Here is a 24,439-nt window from a genome sequence, read left to right as displayed (position 1 = left end):
AGCAGGGAAGTTGAACATTTTTCATGTGAAGCGCGTGGTATAATTATGATTCGGTTTAATATTCAACCAAATCTTTTTCAAAGAATTCAGCCATATCCTAACATAGTGGATGGGGTGCATCCCTGATTTATTACTGCCTATCCTTCCGCCACTGAAGCGCTACAGTCATGCGAATAGTAAAACTCCATGAAACGTTTCGCAAAATCTGTTGCAAAGAGTTTGGAATTTTTAATGGTGGCAACAAAAAGAATTTAGAACTGAAAGTAGCAAACGAATCTGCGTTGTACTTACATTTACATTGAAGGCATAGGAAGCTTAAAGAATGTTTTTTTCCCCCAGTACAAAATCAAGGTACATTAAATACAGTATTTCAGCGAAACTTCATTTTTAATACATTAATCAGCAATTGAATGCATTATTTATATATCCCCTCACTGAGCGGAGGAAGAGTCATATAAAAATATGGAAATTACATCATTTCAGGATTTTATAAAGGAACATATAAAATACGGAACGTTTGGACTCCTGCTGTTTAGTCGGTTACTCCGGGCCAGTCTCCAATAAATACTAGCGCAAAAGCTAAAAGACAAAGGTTTTAATACTTTGTAAAAAATATACAAAAATATCCCCGATCAGAACGTAATAACATGGAAGGGAATCAGAAGCAAAAGGAGGAAAACGCAGAGAATAAAACAGAACAAATAAAAAAATAGTTTTTTTTTTCGCTTTGATCAAAAAAAAAAAAAGTTACAATTACAGTTTCCGCTTTCCGAAGCCAAAATGCAGATAATGGTTTGCCCCTTAGATTCCCGGTGGCCCATCCTCTCCTCTCGTGGCTCCGTAAGGCAACGCTTTCAAACTAACATTTACAACAGGAAAGAAGTAGAGGCCTACATTCTCTCCGGCGGAGACTTCTCTTTTGTACAAAAAGGGGCTATTTTAAACCGAAATGTTTTATTTCTACAACGGCCCAACGGCCATCGACTCAAATTAGGCAACTGATGTCAGGGTAAAATGAATTTTATTGGTCATCATCAAGTTGTTCTAATAGAGTCCGTCTGCGTTTTTCCAGTTCTCCTTCGCTCAGCTCGCTTCCAGATGTGTCCCAAGTACCCTACAGGGAAAAGTCAGACATAAAGATGTTAAAGTAACTTAAAAGTCTAGTTTCAAAGAGAACTGGTACACGGGTCCATTTCTAGCTTGGCGGCAAATAGCTTGGAATTGACCCTCCATTGATTTTTCTATTCAGCAGCTAGGCTGGCCTGATAGGGAACTGAAGCCTGTCTTTGCTTAAGTGAGTGCAGGGCTGTGATTGGCTCTCCCCCTCCTGCTGTGCTTCTGGCAGGGACTGTTAGGACACACCCACCCATCATTTGAAACACAGACAGGGGACCTGAGGGGATCTATAGAGAGCTCCAATAAAGGAGGCATTTTTACAGATAGGATTAATTTTTAGCCCAAAGTGAAACCAGCACCATTTATTACTCATAAGAGGTTTTTCATTTATGCTACGTCTCCTTTGAGATCAGCTCTTCTGCCTAACAGAATGAGGCATGGCTTCTTTGTAGCAAGTTTGCATCTCATTTTTAAACAGCCAATGTGTTCTTCATAGGATCTGACCACCACAACCCACCACCAGTACCTGTTCTTGCAACCTTAAGCATGTTGGTAGGAAATATGGACAGAGATTGCCCATAAAAGGCCAGATGTGGTTGGGAAGTTTGGAAGATTTCAGCTATACTGCTGCTATGATGGTTTGGCCGATTGCCTCAAACAAAATGAAAGTATACACAAGTAGAGCTGTTCATATGGTCCATTAACTGAATGCAGGCTGATCAGTTAATATGGGTCCACCCCTTTATGGCCATCATATTACTGATGGTATGCCCCTGGCATAGGGCATGATGGGACATGTGACATCTGCCTAAGAACAAGGGTTAAGGGATTGGTCCCCATTGCAGCAACTCATTATTTCTGATAGATGTGTTACTAAAAAGGGACAACGGAACCCTACAACCAACTGCATTCCAAATCCATTCAGCAAACAACATGTAAGTAACTGAGGGGAAGGGGGGCACCAACTATAGAATAAAAGGTTAGGAATGGCAGATTTATGTAAGTATGGTAGCCATTCCGGCCTGTATGACTATCCTATGAAGGAGATTAAAAGGCTGCAAGATTCAACTTACTGAATTTTTTCTCCCTTTCCGTTTGGGAGATTTCAATTTGGATTCGGATCTTCGCTTGGATCGATCTTTTTCACTCTCTTTTTCTTTTTCTCTGTCCCGGTCTCTCTCTTTCTTCTCTCTCTCCCGATCCCTCTCTTTTTCTCCATCAGTTTCTGGGGAATTCTGGAAACAAATAAATAAGGTGTTGGTACAAACTGAGCAAAAAGAATGAAGAGAAGGGACACTGTGCCACTTCCTAATGCACCTTTGTCTTCATACCTTCCAAAGAATTGGGTATGCAAGCGGTGCAATTGAAAGCTGAAGGGCACTAGGGTGTGTTCTGTGCACCCTACACCCAAAGCAGCAGAGCCCTGCATGTAAACAGCTTATTACCTGCTATGTGAATATGGGCCCAACAGCCCTAACAGAACCCCAAAGCAGCCCCCATGACTACACAGTAGCTTAGGTATCTTGCTGAAAAAGTTGAATCTTGTCTGAATTCCGAACCTGGATTTGGTGCATCCCTACAGTCTAGTAATCCATAACAACTAGTCAGCAGTTATTTATTGGTGTAGTGCAGTCTGACATCTATTTGGCTGCTATGGAGAGCTGGACCCAGACATCTGCCCAGGCTGCTGCATGACACCCTGACAAAGACTAACGATACTCACCGACTTGTGTCTCCTCTTCTTGCTCTTCTTTTTGTGCTTCTTTGTTTTCTTGTAGCTTTTTTCTATTAACAAAAAAATTCAGAATTAAAAGTAATCCAAAGATTTTCATAGCAACGAAACAAAGAATGGGCACAAGGTCTACCTGATTCGCCGCTTGAGGAATGTTCTGACCCCGACCTGGAGTCTGATTTCTGCCTTTTCTTTTTGGTGTGGTTCTCGTCCTCCTCCTCAGATTCAGAACCCTTAGACAGAGAAAAATGGCAACTGTTATTATATACATATATGGAGAGCAGATGTAAAAGAGAATGGGGGCCACTGTGTAAATAGGAGGCAAACGTACAGAGCGGGAGCGAGATCTTTTCCGGTGATGCTTTTTAGACTTCTTGGAGTGCTTTCTGTTTTTCGAGTGATGGTGCTGACACTCGTGCTAAAATTACAAATACAAAAGGAGAAAAAAAAAAAAGTTATATTATTATTATTGCAATACTTTGGCCTCAATGTCAAGATTATTTTCTGCTTGTGTTGTTTTTCATAGATTATATGAAGCATTGAGCTGCAGCTTTGTCCAAATTGCAATTGACTAAAATGGAAAAGTGTTGGTCTGCGAGCTTTTCTACCTGGAACTACTCAGAGCATTTTCATTTGTCAATAGGAGCCATGGGAAGTCAGTGGGGGGCAGTACACAAGAGGCACGGCGTATAGAAGCTTTTAGTGGAAATTAACAAGCAATGGCTACTACCTCAATGGCAAGGACAAAATCTTTAAATATCCTCTTCCTCTCGGACTCCAGTGTGATATCTTCAAAGGCTGGCTCCTTGGTGAACCGTTCCCGAACCTTTAGGGCACAGATGCAAAATAAATGAGGCTTTGAAATTATAACTATTCAATTATATTTTCTGTGTGGAAGCAATGATACATTTAATTTTGATCCACAATAGAGTGGTCCCACTGCTGAACTACTCTCAAATCATTGGAGTCGGAACAACTGAATTGAATCGAAACATGATTGCTAACTAACAGGAACATTTTTAACGGAAACTACATCTCTTATTTTAGTCTACAAATCAATGTTTCCATTTTGGAACCTGTATCATTATGTTCCCTTTATCTTTATTTATCTAACAGGGTTTCATGCTGCCCTGAGCCATCCCTTAGTCACAGCAAAATAAAGGGAGAACAAGGAAAGGGCAGATTGGCAAGAAATCACAAGACTCTTTAGGAGTGGGAAGAAAATCAGGCAATTTATATGGCAAACCTTTTACAGATCATTCACTGCAGCCTAGAAGGTAGCCTCTGTATCTTAAAAGACAAGGGAAGCCATGCATAGGACCCCCTTTTGAACCACACCACTCACATTTTCCCATACTTGCTCGTTTGCCCACTCTGCCGCCTGGAGAATGCGCAGTTGAACCCTATTCCCATGCTGCTGGCACTACTACTTTCAAGCAAAGCTACAGGACCAAAATGTGCAGATCTGCCACAAATGAAAATAAGTAAACTTACTGACAATCAGGCAGTCACCTGTCTTTCTAGAAGCTCTAAAAGCTTTAGCAACAAGGAATGGGTACTAAAACACATTTGGTCCACAACTTAGGGCACTGAGCTTTACTAGCAATTACCTTCTCACCAACAGGTTGTATGAATAAGGGTATTCTAACGATCATAGAATATGGAAACCAAAAGTATATATAATAGAGAAAAAACTCGCACTGCAGACTTAATGCAGGGTGCACAATGTGTATATTGAATTGTAAATCAAAGTATTAAAGACACATAAGATCCTGGTACTTTGATTTAGAATATGGAAACCAGAGTACTTAATAAGTCTGGGCATAAACTAAACTGAGTAGTATAGAGAGACACCCCCTAGTGATCAACAGAGGGTAGTACAGCTACAAAATATATATACTGGTATACCATTCAAGATTAGTTAAATATGAATTTATTTGAATCCCTTAAAAACAAGTTACCCCATAGATTAGGTCTATATAAGGCTACTAAGGAGCATATATTCATTTATTTGATACTAACGATCATATATCCATTTAGCTAATTGGCACACAGATAGCAGATAGCTTATGGGTGAGCCAGTTATTCCGTACCTCTTCCCATACAGAGTCTCCTTCAATGGGAGGAGCTGCTTGCTTTAACATGCTCTTGAAAGCAGATTCCTTTCTCTTCATTTTCCTCGCCTCTTCCTTTTCTCGCTCTCGTTCCCGGGCCTCTGCTTTCTCTAGTAGCTGCAAACATAAAAACAGAATTACGTGTTAGTGCAGCCGTTATGAATGTGGCGAAGGATAACCAATTACGTCCTCTCTTACCAAAGATGACACAAACGTACTTGTTTGTTTTTAACTTGATCCCACTCCATACATAGCACATACCTTCTCTGCATATAAATGTTTTTGCGGAACATTTGTGTGGGAACGGCCATTTACGCCTCAGAAGGTGGTTGAAATATTGCCAGTGATAACTGATGACAATGTTTCTACTTGTCAATATTGCACTTTTCTCTCTCATGTATAAATATATTAGCATTATCTTAATTTCATTAGAAAACCTCATGGTTATTATTGTAACAAAACTTACGCTGTTAAAGGCCAGTTTGATATTTCCGGCATCTAATGTAGTTGCCCTTTTGGTAGAGCTGATAACAGTGACGAAATCATCAAAAGTGGTACTGAGCTCCACCACAAAGCTTTTATCCTGAAGGAAGGAAAAATAAGCAACTTGTAATTCAATTAACCCCAATTTAATATGGAAGTACATACAAATTACTAAAAAGCAACAAGAATTGTCAAATTACTGGGGGAGGCGGGACAAGTTAGTACACCCCAGAGATTACCTTCTATTCTAAGCCAGCAATTTCCTGCAGAGTAGCCACCACCATATTGTCCCAGGTATTCCCTATGAGAAAGTTCAGTCTTGCCATTTCCAGCAGATTTCTATACAGCACGGAGACAAGCTGACCCCTTTGCAGGTCAATGTACCTTGGGCCAATGCATTTTGTTCCTGGTGTAAGAGTCAAGTTTCCTTCTCAAAACCCCCAAGGGACATCAATGCCTACATTACAGGATTTGCACAGTGACAGCTATATCCTCTTTATCAAGCTCATGATACTTTTTATTTCTAAAAAAAACACTGTTTACATAGCAAATAATTCACTCTACCATTTAAAATTGTATTCATGAACCAACAAACGTATTTGTAGCTGTAATATTGGTGTGTAGGCGCCATCTCAGTGCATTGTGCCTGAGTCTGAGCTTTCAGAAGGACCCAGCGCTACACATTAGAACTGCTTTCAGCTAACCTATAGTTTCTCCTACTCCCATGTAACTGGAGGAGTCCCAAGCTGGACTTGGGTTTCTTACTATTGAGTGCTATTCTGATACCTACTGGGAGCTGCTATCTTGCTCCCTTCCCATTGTTCTACTGATCGGCTGCTGGGGAAGGGGGGGTGTGGGATATCACTCCAACTTGCAACACAGCAGTAAAGTGTGACTGAAGTTTTATTAAAGCACGAGTCACATGGCTGTGGCACTTGGGAAATTACAATTCTGAACATTGAAAAATTAACAGTATGCACAAGAACCTACCCTTAGAATATCTTTTATGATCTTCTTCTCATCATGGTATCTTGCTTTCAGTCCCTCTACATAAAATTTAAAGAGGTCTAACGCAGTGGATCCTGTAACACAACATACAGACATTTACTTGTATGGCAAAGGCATTCAGTGAAACTACTGTGTGCAAGTCCCACCTGAAGAAGAATAGCCTACAATGTGACATACATTTGTGTGGGGGGTCATTTGGGGAACAGTGATCACAACATGGTCTCCTTTGAGATAATGCTGCAGAGACAGCGCTATAAGGGAGTAACTAAAACACTCAATTTTAGACATGCGGACTTTGCCAGTTTAAGGGCATCTCTGCAATGTGTCAACTGGGAAAGGCTTTTCATAGGGTTAAAACACAGAAGGAAAATGGAATATCTTTAAAATGTTGCTTAGCAAGTATACAGGTCAGTATATTCCCCTTGTAAGCAAGGAGAGGCATCGCAAAGCAAAACCTTTATGGCTGAATAAAAGTGTTAGTGTCAAGGTTGGTAAGAAAAAAGTGCAGTTAAAGCATTCAGGTTAGCTGGGACAGCAGAAACTTTCATCAGGTACAAGGAAGCAAATAAAGCAGCAAAAAAGCTATCAAGCAAGCTAAAATAGAGATGGAAAGGGATATTGCAGCTAGGAGTAAAAGGAATCCAAAATTATTTTTTAGATATGTAAATAGTAAAAAAACGAAGCAAGAAGGGGTGGGACCCTTATTATAATGGGGGGGTAAGTTGGTTGAGAACAGGGAAAAAGCAGAAATTCTGAACTCTTATTACTCTTATCTGAGGAGCCAGCTAATGAAGGCTTCCCTTTCAATAGACCCAATTCTAGTAATTTAGCTACTGACGAGAGACTGGCGGATTGCTAATGTGGTGCCGTTATTTAAAAAGGGATCCCGTTCTCAGCCTGAAAACTATAGGCCTGTTAGTCTGACATCAGTAGTAGAAAAGCTTTTGGAAGGGGTAATAAGGGATAGGATAGATGAATACATTGCAGTTCACAATACTATTAGTTTGTGCCAGCATGGTTTTATGCGTAACAGATCTTGCCAGACTAATTTAGTCGCCTTTTATGAGGAGGTGAGCAGGAACCTTGATGCTGGAATGGCAGTGGATGTCATCTACTTGGACTTTGCTAAAGCGTTTGATACAGTACCTCACAGAAGGTTAATGATCAAATTAAGGAATATTGGCCTAGAACATAATATTTGTAATTGGATAGAGAACTGGCTGAAGGATAGAGTACAAAGAGTGGTGGTAAATGGAACATTTTCTAATTGGACCAGTGTGGTTAGTGGAGTACCGCAGGGGTCAGTCCTTGGTCCTTTGCTTTTTTTTACTTGTTTATTAAAGGGAAACGAAAGTCAAAGTCACTTGGGGGTGCCAAAATGTTAGGCACCCCCAAGTGACTTTAACCGCTTACCTCGTACCCCGGGCTGGTGCCCCTGTTAGGAGAAAACAGCACCAGCCCGGGGCACCTGGAGCGCAGCGCTTCCGTCTTCCTGGCTTCCTTTTCCTGAGTGCCAGCGGTGGGCGCATGCGCAGTAGAGTGAAAAGCCGACTTTAACATTTAAGTTCGGCTTTTCACTCTACTGCGCATGCGCGCACAGCGAATCAGGAAAAGGAAGCGCCGGCAGCTACCCCGGGCTGGTGCTGTTCCTTCCTCACAGGGGCACCAGCCCGGGGTAAAAGGTAGGCGGTCAAAGTCACTTGGGGGTGCCTAACATTTTGGCACCCCCAAGTGACTTTGACTTTATTTTTCCTTTAATAACCTGGAGTGTGTTGGAGAGATCCTTAATTGAGAAGGATCTACGGATTTTTGTAATTACCAAGTTGTCTAATTCCAGGCAGTGTCATTCAGTGGCTACTAAAGCAAATAAAGTGCTGTCTTGTATAAAAAGGGCATGGGCAATAAATTTGCCTCTTGATAGGTCCCTGGTAAGGCCTCACCTTGAGTATGCAGTGCAGTTTTGGGCCCCGGTCCTTAAAGGAGAAGGAAAGGTAAAAACTAAGTAAGCTTTATCAGAAAGGTCTATGTAAATACAGCCATAAGCACTCACAAAAACGCTGCACTGAGTCCTCTATCAAAAGAAACACAGGATTTATTGCCTCCTTTTTTTTGAAAACATGTTCTTCGGTATCAGACTTCCTCTCAGAAAAATGCTTCATTCCTGGGACCTGGAGTCTACGCAGCTCTCTCCCTTCACCTGCCCCCCCCTCTCCCTTGGGAATGTATAATCTGAGCTACCAACGGCCAGAGCTGCAGCAGGAAGCTGCGAAGACCAAGCTAAAATGGCAGCTGCTATCTTCAACAAACGGAGGGAGCTTCTAGGGCTCTATGGCAAAGCTTTCTGCAGAACAAATATAGCGTTCTAGGTGGCACTAATGTGGCAAATATTTTGGCAGTAAAATGCCAACATTATTTCCTTCTCCTTTAAGAAGGATATTAATGAGCTGGAGAGAGTGCAGAGACTGCAAATAAATTTGTAAAGGGGATGGAAGGGTTAAACTATGAGGTTAGACTGTCAGGGTTGGGGTTGTTTTCTCAGGGGAAAAAGGCACTTGTGAGGGGACATGATTACTCTGTACAAGTACATTAGAGGGGATTATAGGCAGATGGTGGGGTTCTTTTTTTCCCATAAAAATGACCAACGCACCAGAGGCCCCCCCTTTAGATTAGAGGAACGGAGCTTCCATTTGAAGCAGCGTAAGGGGTTCCTCATGGTGAGGGCAGTGAGTTTGGGGAATGCCCTTCCTAGTGATGTTGTAATGGCAGATTCTGTTAATGCCTATAAGGGGGGCCTGGATGAGTTCTTGAATTAGCAGAATATCCAAGGCTATTGTGATACTAATATCTACAGTTAGTATTGATGTTGGTATATATGGTTCATGTATGCGAGTGTATAGATAGGTCAGTATGGGTCTGTATGCGAGTGGATAGATAGGTCAGTATGGGTCTGTATGTGAGTGGATAGGTCAGTATGGGTCTGTATGTGAGTGGATAGATAGGTCAGTGTGGGTCTGTATGTGAGTGGATAGGTCAGTATGGGTCTGTATGCGAGTGGATAGATAGGTCAGTATGGGTCTGTATGTGAGTGGATAGGTCAGTATGGGTCTGTATGTGAGTGGATAGGTCAGTATGGGTCTGTATGTGAGTGGATAGATAGGTCAGTGTGGGTCTGTATGTGAGTGGATAGGTCAGTATGGGTCTGTATGTGAGTGTATAGATAGGTCAGTGTGGGTCTGTATGTGAGTGGATAGATAGGTCAGTATGGGTCTGTATGTGAGTGTATAGATAGGTCAGTGTGGGTCTGTATGTGAGTGGATAGATAGGTCAGTATGGGTTTGTGTGCTGGGTTTACTTGGTTGAACTTGATGGACTCTTGATGGATCTTTTTCTCAACCCCATCTAACTATGCAACATTGCCAAGTATTCTCTGTAGAACAGCAGAAACTAATGATTACTAGCTGGCATAGTGAGAAGCTTGGAAATTACACAATTGGGAGGATAGTCTTATAATTAAAAAAAAAAAAAAAGCCACTGGCCATCAGACTAACAAGTCAGTTGGTAGTTGGTCGACTTTTGCAATCTGAAGCATACCCATACGGCTTTAGCAACAGCCAAGCATGTAGTCAGGCCTACTTTGACCTCTTCCCAAGGTAAACAAGCAGCACCGCAATGAAATGTACTATTGGCACAAATATTTTCATGCATGCACCCTTACCTGGTTGACCCAGCATGTTGGCAAACCTTATGTCAGAACTAACGGTTGGATATAATTCCATCCAAGACGACATGGAATGCAATTGACCGTGATCGTGCAATTCATCTAAAAAGATCTAAGATGAAAAAAAAAAAATAAAAAATACATGAAATATCTAGATATCTAAAATTATTTTCCCTCTATTACATGCCCCTGACCACTGCTGCCCTAATACAGTCAAACCTCAGGGGAATGTAAACATAAAATAAAGGTTTGACTACGGTCCTTTCCCGGCAGGTCTGCAAAGACCACGGGCCTGGGGGCAAAATTATCATCTCAGCCTGCTGTGATCTCACCAAAAAAAGTGGATCTTGCTGTGTATTGCTAGCTTAACACTACTTGGTGTGAAGCTCACATTTCTCACTACTCACTCGCTAATAATTATGCACTATTCATAACCTTCCAATGATGCAACAGGAAGCAACCTGCAGCCATTAGTAGGTGTTATTGCTACTGCTCCATATGACACAGGGCAACCCCAGCAGCCAGGTATAAAAGTATATCCACGGTCACAAACCTGAAAAGATTCCCTGTTTTTCCTCTGCCGCCGTCTTTCTCTAAGCAAAGCCTTCTGCTTCTCATCTTCCTCTTCTTTTTCCAAAGTACGAATATGTTCCTCAAAGCATATTAGGGCATCCTCCTTGTCCATATCTTTAAATAAAAACAAAGTTACATTTAACAATAACCTAATTTGTTCCGGCAAACTTCCATGCCAGTGCCCTTGCAATGATTAATAAAGGGCAGATAAGGATTGGTTGTTAATGGATATATACATCCCATTTATAAGTAACCTGTTTTCTCCTAGCCTTTCTCAAAGGAAAAGGTTTAGGCAGGGGTCCGCCTACCCATAAGCCACATTCAAATGTAAAAAGAGTTGGGGAGCAACACAAGCATTAAAAAAAAAAGTTCCTGGGTGCCAAATAAGGGCTGCTATTGGCTATTTGGTAGCCCCTATATGGACTGGCAGCCTACAGGAGGCTCTGTTTGCCAGTCACCTGGTTTTTATGCAACCAAAACTTGCCTCCAAGCCAGGAATTCAAAAATAAGGTTTGAGGCCACTGGAAGGTAAGTGGGGATGGCCGGTAAACGCAGCTCCACAGCTTATAGGGTTACAATTCGGAAAAGAAAATCAGAACATGTGCTTACTCTGCAGCTCCTCGTCCTCTGCAAACGTTGGGTTGTCCATGAGGTACTGCTGGGCTTCCGACCAAGTGGTGCTGTAGGTCACGTTTGTCATGTTGTCGAGTATATTTTTCAAGGCTTCCCAGTTTCTCTTCCGTAGCTGCTTTGCTTGTTCCTGTCAGAAAAAAATGATTACACCCCTGTGCACTAATTCAATTGACACAGAAATCGTATACTTAGTTGTTGTTGGATCATGTTTCTTTTTAGGGTGATTTAGGTCAATCAAAAGCTTAAGTTAAGGCGAACAAAGGAGTAGACTATTTCTGTTATTAGCACAGCTTTGGCCAGTAACTGTGTAAAATGGATCAGACTTCATAGGCCCATTGGCAACAACATTTGCCCAGGAGTTTATGTTGGTTATAACCCAAGTTCTCTTGTATGTCGAGTGGCCTAAAGGCTAATAGACTTGACTCCGCCCACAAGGTTACCTTTTCTTTCTTTGCAAGGAAGAACAGAACATCTTCATAGATCTCAAGCCGGTCCCTCTCAGTAATTGCATTCCATACTTCATGATCTCCAAACATCTGCTCTGCTTTCCTATTTTAACCAAAAAGAAAACAAATCACTTATAGATTCTGTACGAGACCTGAGTGCAACATCAAGTTACCAAAACCAAGATAGCCCGACTGGTACATTGTGTCGGTAACAAGTCACCAATCCTTACTTGTATCGGGTTGTAGAGGTCATTTTTTCATGGTTCTCTAAAAACTTTTGGAAGGACTCCTTGGCTTCTTTGTATTTCAGTCTGGCCTCCTCTTTTTCTTCTTTCTCAGTCTGCACTTTGTATGCATTATACGCTTGTTTCTTCTCACTCAGCTTTGCCAAAGCACTGCACATACGAGGGGAAAGTTTAAAGCCAGAGCTTCTAACAACATATAAACACCATACTACCGTGCATGCTTAATAGTAATGTTTATGCACCTGGCCTTCTCCAGCCAAGCAGCCAGCTAATGAAATATTGTAGGTCTGTAATGGACACCTACCTGTATCTGGGATCATTAATGATCATTTTCATGGCTTGTTCCCAAGTTGCATTGGATGGAACACGCTGTAAGATAAAATGTGAAATTAACTTTAGCTGGAGGGTTATACAGTCCTTTTCTGATATATAGCACAGCAGCCTGTCTCCATTCTACATCCCCATAAGGACCTTTTCTTCTTTTGTATACAGTACACATTTCATGTTTAAATACCTTTTCTTTAAGAAGTTCCTTAAATGCTTGTTTAGCTTCTTCCTTAGTGTTCCAAGTATAAACTTTTTTAGGAGCTTTCTCCTCTTCTTTTTCCTCTACAGGAGTTGATCTAAAATGGATCCAAATGTGAACACAATTAATAGAAAAAATCTTTGAAACCTACAGTTTTAACAAATATAAGTATATATAAGCATAAAAAAATATAATTACGGACAATGTTATACTGAATAACAGAGACACAAACACTTGACAGTATGACAATGGCAGAAGTCCAATATGGAGGTCAGAAAAGAGCTGAAAGTTATTGTTAGTGTGGCAGCCAATAGATGGCAGGGATACTGACAAGTTCCAGGTTTTCCAGTATCACTTTAAAATCATCTTGGAACCTCCCCATTACTTAATACCTTTTAGAAACTGGTGCCAACAACATCTGTTAGTTTACAGTATAGAATGTTCTATAATGTTAGCAAATTTTCAGTGCCTTCATTTTTTTGTTAATTATTTTTTTCCAGCTTTCAAATGGGGGTAACTGACTTTTGTGCTGCAACAATTTTATTTAGTCATTTATTTCTTACCTCCCTATTCACACTCTCTCCTACCAGTCTGTCATTAATCAGCTGCCTGGTTGCTGGAGTAAACTGGACCCCAGCAACTAGATGCTGAAATTCCAAACTGGAGATCTGCTAAACAAACCGCTAATTTAACCAAAAGCCACTACAAGTAAAAAGACACATCCCGAATTGTCTAAGAAATATCACTTGCCCATTACTCTGCCAAACTCAAGTTCTACTAACCCTTTTATAAGGTCATCAATAGGTTCTCTTGTATTCAGTGGCAGAACATTTATTATGTTTCTATGAAGTCCTTTTACAGATACAACATGCATATCCTAGGGCTGATCTAATACACAGAGAAACCACTAATACCAAGACTCACACAAAGAATATCCTGCAATAATTATTGATACTATTAGTTAGTAGTACTGCTGTACAACACTAGGCTAGGGGGTTTGTATGTCCTCCCTAAAGATGGCCATACTTGGGCAGATTTCAGCTGCTGATTCGGGTCCATCAGAACATTTTGGCAGCGTATCTGACAGTGTATGGGCACACCCAACATGTGGCCTAAAATTGGCCAGATCTTGATCAGTCGGGTTTAATTTTCCCGTCGGATCAGGGAACGCATTGGCTCACTGAGGCGGTCCTCAGGCAGACAGCACCTAGGGCCAAACAATCAAATTATCCCGATATCGCCCACCTTAGGTGCGGATGTGGATTGCAACGTACGGCCACCTTTATCCCTATTTCAGCATTCACTACTTCCCTGTTTTAGAAACACACTGTACAGCCCCGTTTTAGAAACACATATCAGACATCAGAAATGCACTTACTCAACAGGGGTTTCTGCTTTAGGGGGTTGTTCTGTTACAGCATTGCCGATAGCCTCTACCTCCTTCTCTTGTAATGAAGAGGCGATGGGTGCTGGCTGTTCTTCTGTCTCTGCAACAGCAGTTTCTGTATCTATGGCTGGCGTTGTTGGATCTGAATGTGCTATTTCTGATTCAATTGCCTGAGGAGTTGGCATGGAATTCACCTCTATGGTTGGTGCGGCAGGCACCGCAACTGGCATTGGCTCTTCGCTGGCACTACTAGATCAGTAAAGGAATCATTTTATTATACCAACACAATTGCACACAAAACACAAGAGAAATCTCCTGATCTTACAATACACACATGTGCATAATGAGCAAGCTGCAAGACTTATTATACACGAGTGAAACAAAACATGGCCCCAGCTTTGAAAGCTTAACAGGAGGAAATTATGTAAGTGATGTATAATTTCTGTGCTGCAGAATAAAACAGTGCAGCAACATACTTGCACAATTAGGATAGTGATTTTTTTTTTCCTCCCAAAATAATCTCTAACAAAAGTAAATAATCCCCCACTGTAAAGAAATATTTTTTTAGGGTACAACAAAAAGGGCATTTTCCCTGTGCCCCAGAATCACAGGGGTGCCCAGACTGTAGCCCTTCAGTAGTTGTTAAACTGCTACTGGGAGCTGCAGCTTCAGAGCTTGAAATAACAGACTTTGCTTGTTATACATACCTGTTCTCTTCAGCTTTAATCATTACTAAAGAGGAAAAAATGAGAAAAAAAAATCCATCAGCATAAAAAGCATTGTCAATGGGCATCAGGTACCCCATTCCGGCACATAAACAAGATTTTGGGGTGCTACAAAGATTGCCTTAACATTGCCCACAAAATGACAGCTGCCTGCTTGCTGCGATTGTGCAGTTTGAAGACTGAAGGAAACAATATTTTTATTATATATATATTTTTTTTTTATTATATTATAATATATTTAATGATGCCTTTTCTTAACATTTTAAGGCAATGTCACAAAGCTACAGTGGATATAAAAAGTCTATTTTAGTTTTTTTGGTTTTCTTCCCTCCACCTAAAAGATTTCAGTTTGTTTTTCAATTGAGTGGTAAAGTTTATAGGTCACATTCAGGGGTGTGTAGACTTTTTATATCCACTGTATTTGGAGAGTTTTAACACTACTTTTTTGTAGCCAAAAACAGAGTTAAAGAGCCAAAAATAACCCCCCATCCATAAACCATAGGTGAAACATTGTAAGGCACCTGAAGGTGAGAGCCCCCGGAACAAGTCTCAATATGATTTTTTAGACAACTATCAACTGACAGGCAATAATTGTGTTGCACGCACACACACACCACATTCATAGTATAAGCATTGCACCCCATAGTACCAGGACACTGGGTTGGTAACAACCACACCCCCCACTTAGATATTCACCTTCAACCTCTTCCAGCTCTTTAGGTTTGGCCCATCGTGACTCCTTGGTCTGGGAGTTGTAGTAATACGGCTTGCCAGAGTCCGATTTGAACTCCTTCCAGGGGCATTTGGATAATAATTGCTGAAGGCAAAAGAGAAAAACTGTCAATCGTCATTGATATACTTTAGCAAAACATATACTTAAAAATGGCATGTGCAAAAGCGGTAAAAATGCACCTACAAAGTGTTCCATTTACACATAAAGTGGTTTATTTGCAAGGATAATACATTCTGCTGAACATTTCCCTCAGACTTAGAGCAAAGGCACACGGGGCAGTTTGTCTCCAGCACCGTATACCAGAAATCTCTGCAAGTAGCCCCTGATCTAGCCCTGTATTGGACATACGGTTGCTTTCAAAGGATGAGAATTTCATTTGTATCGTTACTTTTTATGTATCTAGAGTGCTGTGGATAAAAAAAATCTAAACATTAAGATTCTAAGCTCTGGTGTGACGAGGGCTGATGTGAATAATATACAAAGCTTGGCGAGCTCACCAAATGAGTGGATCTTATAGTGCATGGCCACCTTAACATTACCAACAAGATGATCCTTTTGTCAGGAAATTATTTTTTTCCAGCCAACCAAAACGGCCAGCAGGTGGTGCAGCTGTTTCAAATGCTTTATATAGTTTAACAACTGCTAATATCATCAAAATTAGAAAAAGTGCATAGAAGAGTGCACAGATCAACCGCACACACAGGGACTTAGTTAGAAGACAAAAAAAATTTTATTAATGAAAAAAACCCAACGTTTCGAGAACCAACTGTGCTCTTCCTCAGGGACAAACCATGTGTTTTTTCATTAATAAAAATTTTTTTGTCTTCTAACTAAGTCCCTGTGTGTGTGGCCTCACTGTCTTGCTATATTATAATATATATATATATATATATATATATATATATAAAAAATGTCGGCACTCACAGGATTTCCACATAGGGACAAAAGAAAATAATAAACAGCTTTTAAATGCAAATGGTGATGTTTATTCTTTCCAACGTTTCAGTCCTGAACTCGGACTTTCGAGTACAGGCCATGCACCAACAGATACAGGGAAAAAACATGATTAAATATAGTAGCACTTTAAAAGATACTCTAACTACTGCTCAGTGCAACAAACTATGCAACAAATTATATATAGCCTACTGTCATAGGTAAACATTCAGGAAGACAGAACCATTAAAGTTTTACAGCTTTGCAGGGACCTGCTCCTTATACGGGCAGCACATTAACGCCTGTTTGGCTTCACTTTGACAAGCTGCGCTATTACACTGGCAGCAATAAAACTATGATTTACCTCTGCAGGTGTCTTCATGTCATCTGGTTTTTCCCACGTTGACTGCTTTGTTTCAGCATTATAATAATACGTCCTTCCGTCCGGAGATTTATGCTCAGTCCACTGTAATTTCTGCAAAATCAAGGTAGGCAATGAGAATAAGCATGAAAGCATGTAGAATAAAAGTTCATTAAAACACACATATTAAATAACACTTACCAGCTTTGTTTGTTCTTCGCTTCCTGTGCTGTTTGATGAAACAGCCTGTTGTGCTGCAACTATGGGATGCACTGCCTAAAGTGAAGATAGGAATGAAACATCAAGGGGGTGATTTCTAAACGTTTGAGTATAGTGAAATGCCGAACTTTAACAAAAAAAAAATGGCTTTTCGCTCTACTGCGCATATGCCGGCCCAGGGATTCTGAGGAAGGAAGAGGATCGCTGTCTTGCAGCTACCTGGGCTGGTGAGGTTTTCTCCTAACAGGTGCACCAACCCGAGTATAAGGTAAGCAATTACAATCACAGAGGGGTTCCTAACATTTTAGGAATTTCAAGGCATTCATTTGCATCTTACCTGAGCAACAGGTGGTGGCACTAAGAGAGGAAGAGGGAAAAGAAAAAAAAAAGCATTAATAGAAACTTAATGGTTTGACAAAATCCTCCAAGAACCAATAACTTCTTTAAAAATATTAATACTATTTTCCCTGTCAAATTAACTTTTAGTATGTTCGAGAATGTCATATTCTTAGCAACTTTTCAGTTGGTCTTAATATCTTCCTCTTCTGCCTCTATCCAGCTTTCAGATGAGGGTCACTGACCATAGCAGAAAGGAAAAAAAAAAAAAAAAAACTTACTCTGCGAACCTACAATTTTATTGGAATTGTTATACTTTATTATCTTTTTTTTCTGTTCATGCCTCTCCTATTCATTTTCCAGTTTGTCATTCATACCACTGCATGGTTGCTAACGTATACTGAGCCCTAGCAACTAGCTGATGCCTAATTGCATGTCTCCAATATCACGGTCTACATCAAACTAAAAGTTAATTGTGAACTACCTTTTTATAGAATAGGTTTGCTTTTTCAACCTCAGTGCTAGGTATAAAGTGGCAGGGCAGGTACTGTTACACTTTAAGACACTTCAGTTTTAGGTTGCCCTCAACTTCCTGTGTCTGTAGCACGTGGTTCTAATCTTGGGACCGGTGTGTGCCAATACTGTGGTAAAGAGAAGGAGGAAACAATGTTCTACCAAACCTGCATGCCTGCTAAACTAAATCACAAAAAGCTCTAACATTTCTAAAAAGGAAAAAAAGCCGGTCAATTAATTCACTAATTACTAATGGCCTTTAGCCAACAGCCAACCTGTACCTAATATCTAACCAACCAATACAACACTATACATACCAAGTGGGGGTTCCATGCTGTTTATGCCAGCCTAGAATATATTTAAAAAAGAAAAAAAAAAAAAAAAAGATATAGGTTTATTCAGCTTTTTGTACAAAGGTAATGAAAATATAGCATTATTCAAACAGTATGTTATGAGTTATACTTAGCTACTTTTAACGCACACTATAGTTACTCATAGTATCTAATTTTTGTTTTTTAAAGACTACTCTTTTTTACTATGTCAGAGATGTAAATTGCTTTAAATAGCCTTAGATATCAGTGCCTTAGATATCGGTGCTGTAATATTTTCTTATTTGGAAAAGTAAATAGCCCTCTGAATGAAACAGTCACCATTCAAAAGTGTCAAGCACTCAAGTACTCTACAGCAGCAGTTAATTAAGAGCACTTTTCTTAGCTTACTTAGCTGATTAACCTCAATGTAGTCACCAAAATAAATGTTATTTGTAGCCTTAAGGTACAGTGCTCTATATTACTGAGGTCCCAATCATTCTGGATAAAAAAAGAGATAGAACAATGCATAACTGAGAAAAGGAAAGTTAAATAGTGACCTGCATGGATGGAGGTAATCCTTGAGCGACATGAGTAGCCATCATCATTCCAGACATGAGAGGGGGGATCATTGAAGGCATCTGGAACAGACAGGCCTTAAGATAACTATTATACAAAACAGGGCAGATACATGGCAGACAAGCAAATCAAATATAAACTTAAAGGTGCTCCCCTATAGCTAAAACCTTACCTGTCCCATCTGAGGGCCTCCCATGGGTCCTAGCAAAGGGGGAATCATTCCATGTGGTCCTACAGGCCCCCTTGGACCTAAGCCCCCAAGCCCCACAGCAGAGTAGTGGGCGACTGGATTCATCTAGGAGGAAACAAGAGACAGACATGAACAAACAAGGTAACATACTGACTGGTTTTACCCTACTGGCAGTTAAGAGGATACATTATAGATTGCTTACTAGCTTCACATATCTCACACTTATCATAAAGGTATTCTAAGTTACCTTCTTATCCTACATTACGCAATAAACATAATAAGTAGCATTTACAGAGTCGAATCAGCCCAACTATTCATGTATTTTTCTGCTCTAGAAAGTGATCTACTCACTTGTAATACTTAGGCATCCTATACATGGAGCGTGTGTGTCCATTCAATGTGTTCAAAATATACTAGTCATTTAAAATAATTTGTGCTTTTATGTAGTCAAGAGTTAGTTTGGAAAGAGGCAGGGAAATAATTAAAAAACTATAACTATCAGATCTAGTGAAAAGTTGCTAAGAATTAGACCTTCTATGACATACTAAAGGTTAACTTAAAGGTGAACAACCCCTTTAAAAACAAAACTGAAACCACTTGAGTAAATGCTTGTGAGTGCGGCTTCATGTAACTTTTCAAACACTGAAACTTGTGTGTATGAGTCTCTGGTAAAATGGAGTACTTACAAACTGGCCTCTCATCATGCGTGACCCGTTAGGGAATAATGCTGGCTGACTTGGTCCATTTGTACCATCACTAGTTGACTGAAATATAAAAGAGAGCATACATTTGTTTTACAGAAACAGATAGCTATAACCAAAATTAAATATACATATCAGATGCCATGTGCTATAGCTTTCAGCATACTTGTATTTAAGGATAGAATAAAAAACTGCAATACTTCTTGGCCCTATATAAGTGTTCCCTGCATTATATGATATTCTAATATCACCTAGTGACAAAGGAAAGTGTCTGTCACTGAGAACATTGCTATACATCATGGAACAGACATGAAAACCATGTCCTTCACATATCCCTCTGAAAAGAAATGTCAAACTAAAGGCCAGAAATAGAATTGTGAATCTCCTAAGGATTTGTATAGGTCAAGGTTGCCAAAGGCTCAACAGACTACTTTGATATCAGTTACACTACATAAAACAGTAAAACACAATGGAAGTGCCAGTGTCAGGGAAGTATCAAAATCTATACTGCCCATAAAAACAGCCGTTATGTCTCTATTATTTGCATTCTCCTGCTACATTTATATTGTAAGCTCTGCAGGACGGGGATCTCAATCCTCTTCACTTGGACACTTAGCTCTAGGTAATCTTTAATGCAATCGTAGTTTGTATTTATTATCATACCTTGTATGTTTATTTGTATCTATTATTGTAATGCCCCCTGTATGTTCTATTAATTTTTGGTTTGCTGTACAGTGCTGTGTACACAAGTAGTGAAATATAAAAAAAAATACACATACAAGCTCCTTTAGGTCACACTGAAACCTAGAAACAGTCACCTTTAAGTTAACTTATGTTTAGAAAAATTTTTTTTTATATTTATTTCACTTCATTTTTTAATGCTTTCCCTTCCTCTTCTACATCTTTCCAGCTTTCAAATGGGTCACTGACACTGGCAGCCATTGAGCTATTGCTCTGTGAGCTTAAAATGTTATGGTTGATGCTACTTTTTGTTATTTATCTTTCTATTCAGGCCATCTCCTATTCATTTTTGAGCATCTAATACAGTGATCCCCAACCAGTGGCTCGGGGGCAACATGTTGCTCCCCAACCCCTTGGATGTTGCTCCCAGTGCCCCCAAACCAGGTAGTTATTTGTGAATTCCTGACTTGGGGGCAAGATTTGGTTGAATAAAAACAAAATTTCCTACCAAATAAAGCCCCCTGTAAGCTGATAGTGTGCATAGAGGCTGCCTAATAGCCAATCTTAGCCCTTATTTGGCACCTCCATTAACTTTTATGGTGCTTGTGTTGCTCTCCAAGCCTTTTTACATTTTACTGTGGCTCACGAGTAATAAAGGTTGGGAACCACTGCTCTAATACATACCACTGCCTGGTTGCTAGGGTAAATTGGACACTAGCAACAAGACAGCTGCTGAAATTTTAAGCTGGCGAGCTGCTAAACAGATAGCTAAATAAAATTAAGCCTAGTCACAAAGCATATCACTCTCTGCATCCTACTACAAAGTAAATTTAAAAGTGAACTATTCCTTTAGGGCCCTGAGAGATGGGACACTGTCATCTATGGGAAATCTCCTGCCCCGCGGGCAACAAAATGCACATAAAACCCTGTCCCTCTGGATTCATTGGAATCACTGCATATAAAACTTTTTACATGGCAGATCATTTGTGTGTGATTACCTGTAAATGCTGCATGTAAAGTGGGTCATCAATTCCAATGAATGCAGAGGGGATAGTATTGTTATTTAAGTGGGAGCTGAGAGGGCTGGCTTCAGTGTTGTCTGGAAGTGGCAACTTCTGCCATTGCCCCCATTTCTTTTATTCTCCTTGACACAGACACCCATTAGCTCAGAATTAGAGCATGACGATAAACTCAGTAAGTGCTTGCTTGATCCAAAAAGCTTAATATTAGCTACTAGCCTCTGAAAAAAGCCCCCACAGTGGTCAAAAAATTGTAGCAGATGTATGGGGAAAATAATCAGGGATGATTTCTGTACAAAGTCAAATGGCAACTGTATAAATGTACAAATAAGAGTTACATTTAGGGAAATTACAAAGTAACAAAGTTTCCACAATAACAGCAAAGTGCTGCCTATGGGAGGAGAGCTTGAGTCACAAAAGGAAACTTCACTTTAGGGTGAAGACACTAGGCTACTAGTAGCAGCTACTATTTCAAGGCTACTAAACTCCAGAAAATACCTTGCCATAGACAATATTGAAAAGTGCTTCTGCTAAAACACATGTAGAAACAATTATCAGAAAATGATCAGCATTGTCTATTTTAGTAGCCATGACAAATAGCTGCTACTAGTAGCTCTGGGTGTCTTCACCCTTAGGGAGCAGTTCACTTAACTAAAGGTGCCCATACACGGGCCAACTATAGCTGCCGATATCGGTCCCTTGGACCGATTCGGCAGCTAATCGGCCCGTGTATGGGCAGAACAGAGCTGCCTGGCCAGCCAGGTTAGAAAATCCGGTCGGATCGGGGACCGCATCGGCTCGTTGATGCGGTCCCCGAACCGACTGCCCCATAAGCTCAAGCCAAACGATCGGATTATTTTTTTTTTCAAGTTCCTTCCTACCCGATATCGCCCACCCGTAGGTGGGGATATCGGGTGAAGATCCGCTGTAAGTCGCCGGTGGGATGGCACACGTGACGGCGCGATTTCGCGTAAATTGCCGAAGTTGCCTCGCGAGGCTTTTTCGTCGATTTGCGCGAAATCGCCCCGCCGCGTGTGCCATCCCACCGGCGACTTACATTTTCGCCGGTGGGATGGCAGGTGAAGGCAACTCGGGGAGATTAGTCGCCCGCGAACAGGGAGTTTTGTCGTGGGCGACTAATCTCCCCGTGTGCCAGAGCCCTTAAGGCACTCTCTTACTGCTGTATCAATCAAAGCCTTTTCTAGGTTATAATGATATATAACCCCTACAACATCTGACAGGGGCAAGTATGGGATCCCCTTGACGTAGTTAGTCAGAGTAATCACTTATGGCTTTCAGAGAGCAGAATTCCTCTCTCTAATGAGTTGTGAACAGGGAAAAGCAAAAAGGGAATTTACACTTAAACAACGTTCCCTCAAAGGGTGAAGACACATGGAGCTACTAGTAGCAGCTACTGGTCATGACTACTAAAATAGACAATGCTGATCATTTACTGATAATTGTATCTACGTGTGTTTTAGCAGAGGCAATTCTCAGTATTGTCTATGGCAGGGTATTTTCTGGTGTTTAGTAGCAGTGACAAGTAGCTGCTACTAAGTAGCTCTGTGTGTCTTCACCCTAAAAAAAATCTTTTGTGTACACTTTAGGGCTCTGGCACACGGGGGAGATTAGTCGCCCGCGACAAAACTCCCTGTTCGCGGGCGACTAATCTCCCCGAGTTGCCTACCCCTGCCATCCCACCGGCGAACATGTAAGTCGCCGGCGGGATGGCAGACGCGGCGGGGCGATTTCCGGAAATCGCCGAAAAAGCCTCACGAGTCTTTTTCGGCGATTTGCGCGAAATCGCGCTGCCGCCGCGTCTGAACAGGGAGTTAATCGCGGGCGACTAATCTCCCCCGTGTGCCAGAGCCCTTATGGTGAAGACACACAGAGCTACTAGTAGCAGCTACTTGTCTAAAACAGACAATGCTGATCATTTACGGATAATTGTCTGTACGTGTGTATTAGCAGAGGCAATTCTCAGTAGTGTCTGTGGCAGGGGATTTTCTGGTGTTTAGTAGCCGCGACAAGCAGCTGCTACTAAGTAGCTCTGTGTTTCTTCACCCTAATAAATGTCTTTTGTGTAGACACACGGAGCTAATAGTAGAAGCTACTTGTAGTGGCTACTAAAACAGACAATGCTGATCATTTACTGATAACTGTCTGGACGTGTGTTTTAGCAGAGGCAATTCTCAGTATTATCTATGGCAGGGGATTTTCTGGTGTTTAGCAGCCGTAACAAGTAGCTGCTACTAGTAGCTCTGTGTGTCTTCACCCTTAAAGCTGGCATGTACAGTACAGTACCCTAAACCTCTCTGCCTGTAAGGGGCATATATAATAGAACATATTACCTATATATTGTCCCCATGGCTAGTTCAGAGTATAAATCAGTGATACAGTGTTGACAAGCCACAGCTGCAGATAGCTATAGTTGAAGCAGTCACTGGGAGTTGTAGTTTAGCAGGAGGAGGAGGCTAAAGGCTGGACACCCCCAGTTTGTGGAGTATTTTTGTTCAAACGGGGGTCTCTGTTTTCCTGCACTGTCCCTTATCTCTAACCCCGCCCCTTGGCGTTAGAAAAGGAATCTAGCAGCCGGCAGGCCTATTGGTGCTTTTGTACTACAGATCCCATCATTCTCTGGCAGCGCAGTTATTATGGAAAGACTCTGGGAGTTGTAGTGCAAAAGGAATAAGCAATGGCACCACACAGGATGAATAGCTTATAAGCGCTGCGGTCCAAGCGACAAGCTTGCTGAATGGAGCCCGGGCCTGGAAAGGCTCATGGTTTCTACAAGAGGCCAAACCTTAGCCTGAACAGCTGCACTTTCCCGTATGAAGACCCCCAGGCGTCCCTTAACCCCATCCCAAGCCAGACCCCGGAACCCCAGAGGGAAGCCCAGTTACAAAGTCCCACTTTCCTTACCATGATGCCTCTTCGCTCCGGCCCCCGGCCTTCTCTTGCTCTAGCACCACCTCCCAGTAACCGCGGCACTCATTGGTTCCAAGAGAAAGAAGGTGGGCGTCGCTCTCTTGATGACGCAATACACAGACAGTGAATGTGGGAAGGGTAAAGGGGCAGGTCAGGGAGCTGGCGAATGGCAGCTGGGCTTACTCATGCAGCTTAAGAGCCGCCTCGCTATTGGTTACTTCATCCGGAGCCC

The 24,439-nt window shown here is 41.2% G+C and overlaps 1 protein-coding gene across 6 annotated transcripts; it reads right to left on the bottom strand.

Annotated features, from left to right (window-relative positions):
- Positions 1 to 204: 204 nt before the first annotated feature.
- prpf40a (pre-mRNA processing factor 40 homolog A) lies at positions 205 to 24,339 on the bottom strand. 6 transcript variants are annotated; one of them, NM_001256940.1, is made up of 28 exons: positions 24,202 to 24,339; positions 19,565 to 19,642; positions 18,861 to 18,983; positions 18,670 to 18,765; positions 18,119 to 18,149; positions 17,290 to 17,309; positions 16,935 to 17,009; positions 16,737 to 16,847; positions 15,403 to 15,523; positions 14,689 to 14,713; positions 13,973 to 14,230; positions 12,583 to 12,691; positions 12,373 to 12,437; positions 12,054 to 12,218; positions 11,818 to 11,926; positions 11,354 to 11,504; positions 10,725 to 10,858; positions 10,169 to 10,283; positions 8,394 to 8,426; positions 6,436 to 6,527; positions 5,429 to 5,545; positions 4,942 to 5,079; positions 3,579 to 3,674; positions 3,180 to 3,266; positions 2,982 to 3,081; positions 2,840 to 2,901; positions 2,190 to 2,351; positions 205 to 1,114 (listed from the first exon to the last, which is right to left on the bottom strand). In NM_001256940.1, the coding sequence occupies exons 1-28, from the start codon at positions 24,202 to 24,204 to the stop codon at positions 1,022 to 1,024; spliced, it is 2,769 nt and encodes a 922-aa protein (NP_001243869.1). In that variant the 5' UTR covers positions 24,205 to 24,339; the 3' UTR covers positions 205 to 1,021. The 6 variants fall into 6 exon arrangements, with proteins under 6 accessions (NP_001243869.1, NP_001243870.1, XP_017952537.1 ...); NM_001256941.1 differs by having other exon boundaries at positions 18,670 to 18,750; XM_018097048.1 differs by having other exon boundaries at positions 13,973 to 14,227; positions 24,202 to 24,334.
- Between the last annotated feature and the right edge of the window lie 100 nt (positions 24,340 to 24,439).

This window comes from Xenopus tropicalis, chromosome 9, assembly GCF_000004195.4.
Source record: "Xenopus tropicalis strain Nigerian chromosome 9, UCB_Xtro_10.0, whole genome shotgun sequence".
In the NCBI taxonomy this organism is placed as follows: Eukaryota; Metazoa; Chordata; class Amphibia; order Anura; family Pipidae; genus Xenopus; species Xenopus tropicalis.
The sequence above is the reverse complement of the archived record's forward strand: the minus strand, read 5'-3'. Positions and strand labels throughout refer to the sequence as shown.

Coding starts and splice junctions, on each gene's coding strand:
- prpf40a (NM_001256940.1), bottom strand. Junction 18,984..19,564: donor GCATGATGAGAGGCCAGTTT/GTAAGTACTCCA, acceptor GTTTCCTCCTAG/ATGAATCCAGTCGCCCACTA. Junction 12,438..12,582: donor AGGAACTTCTTAAAGAAAAG/GTATTTAAACAT, acceptor TTTATCTTACAG/CGTGTTCCATCCAATGCAAC.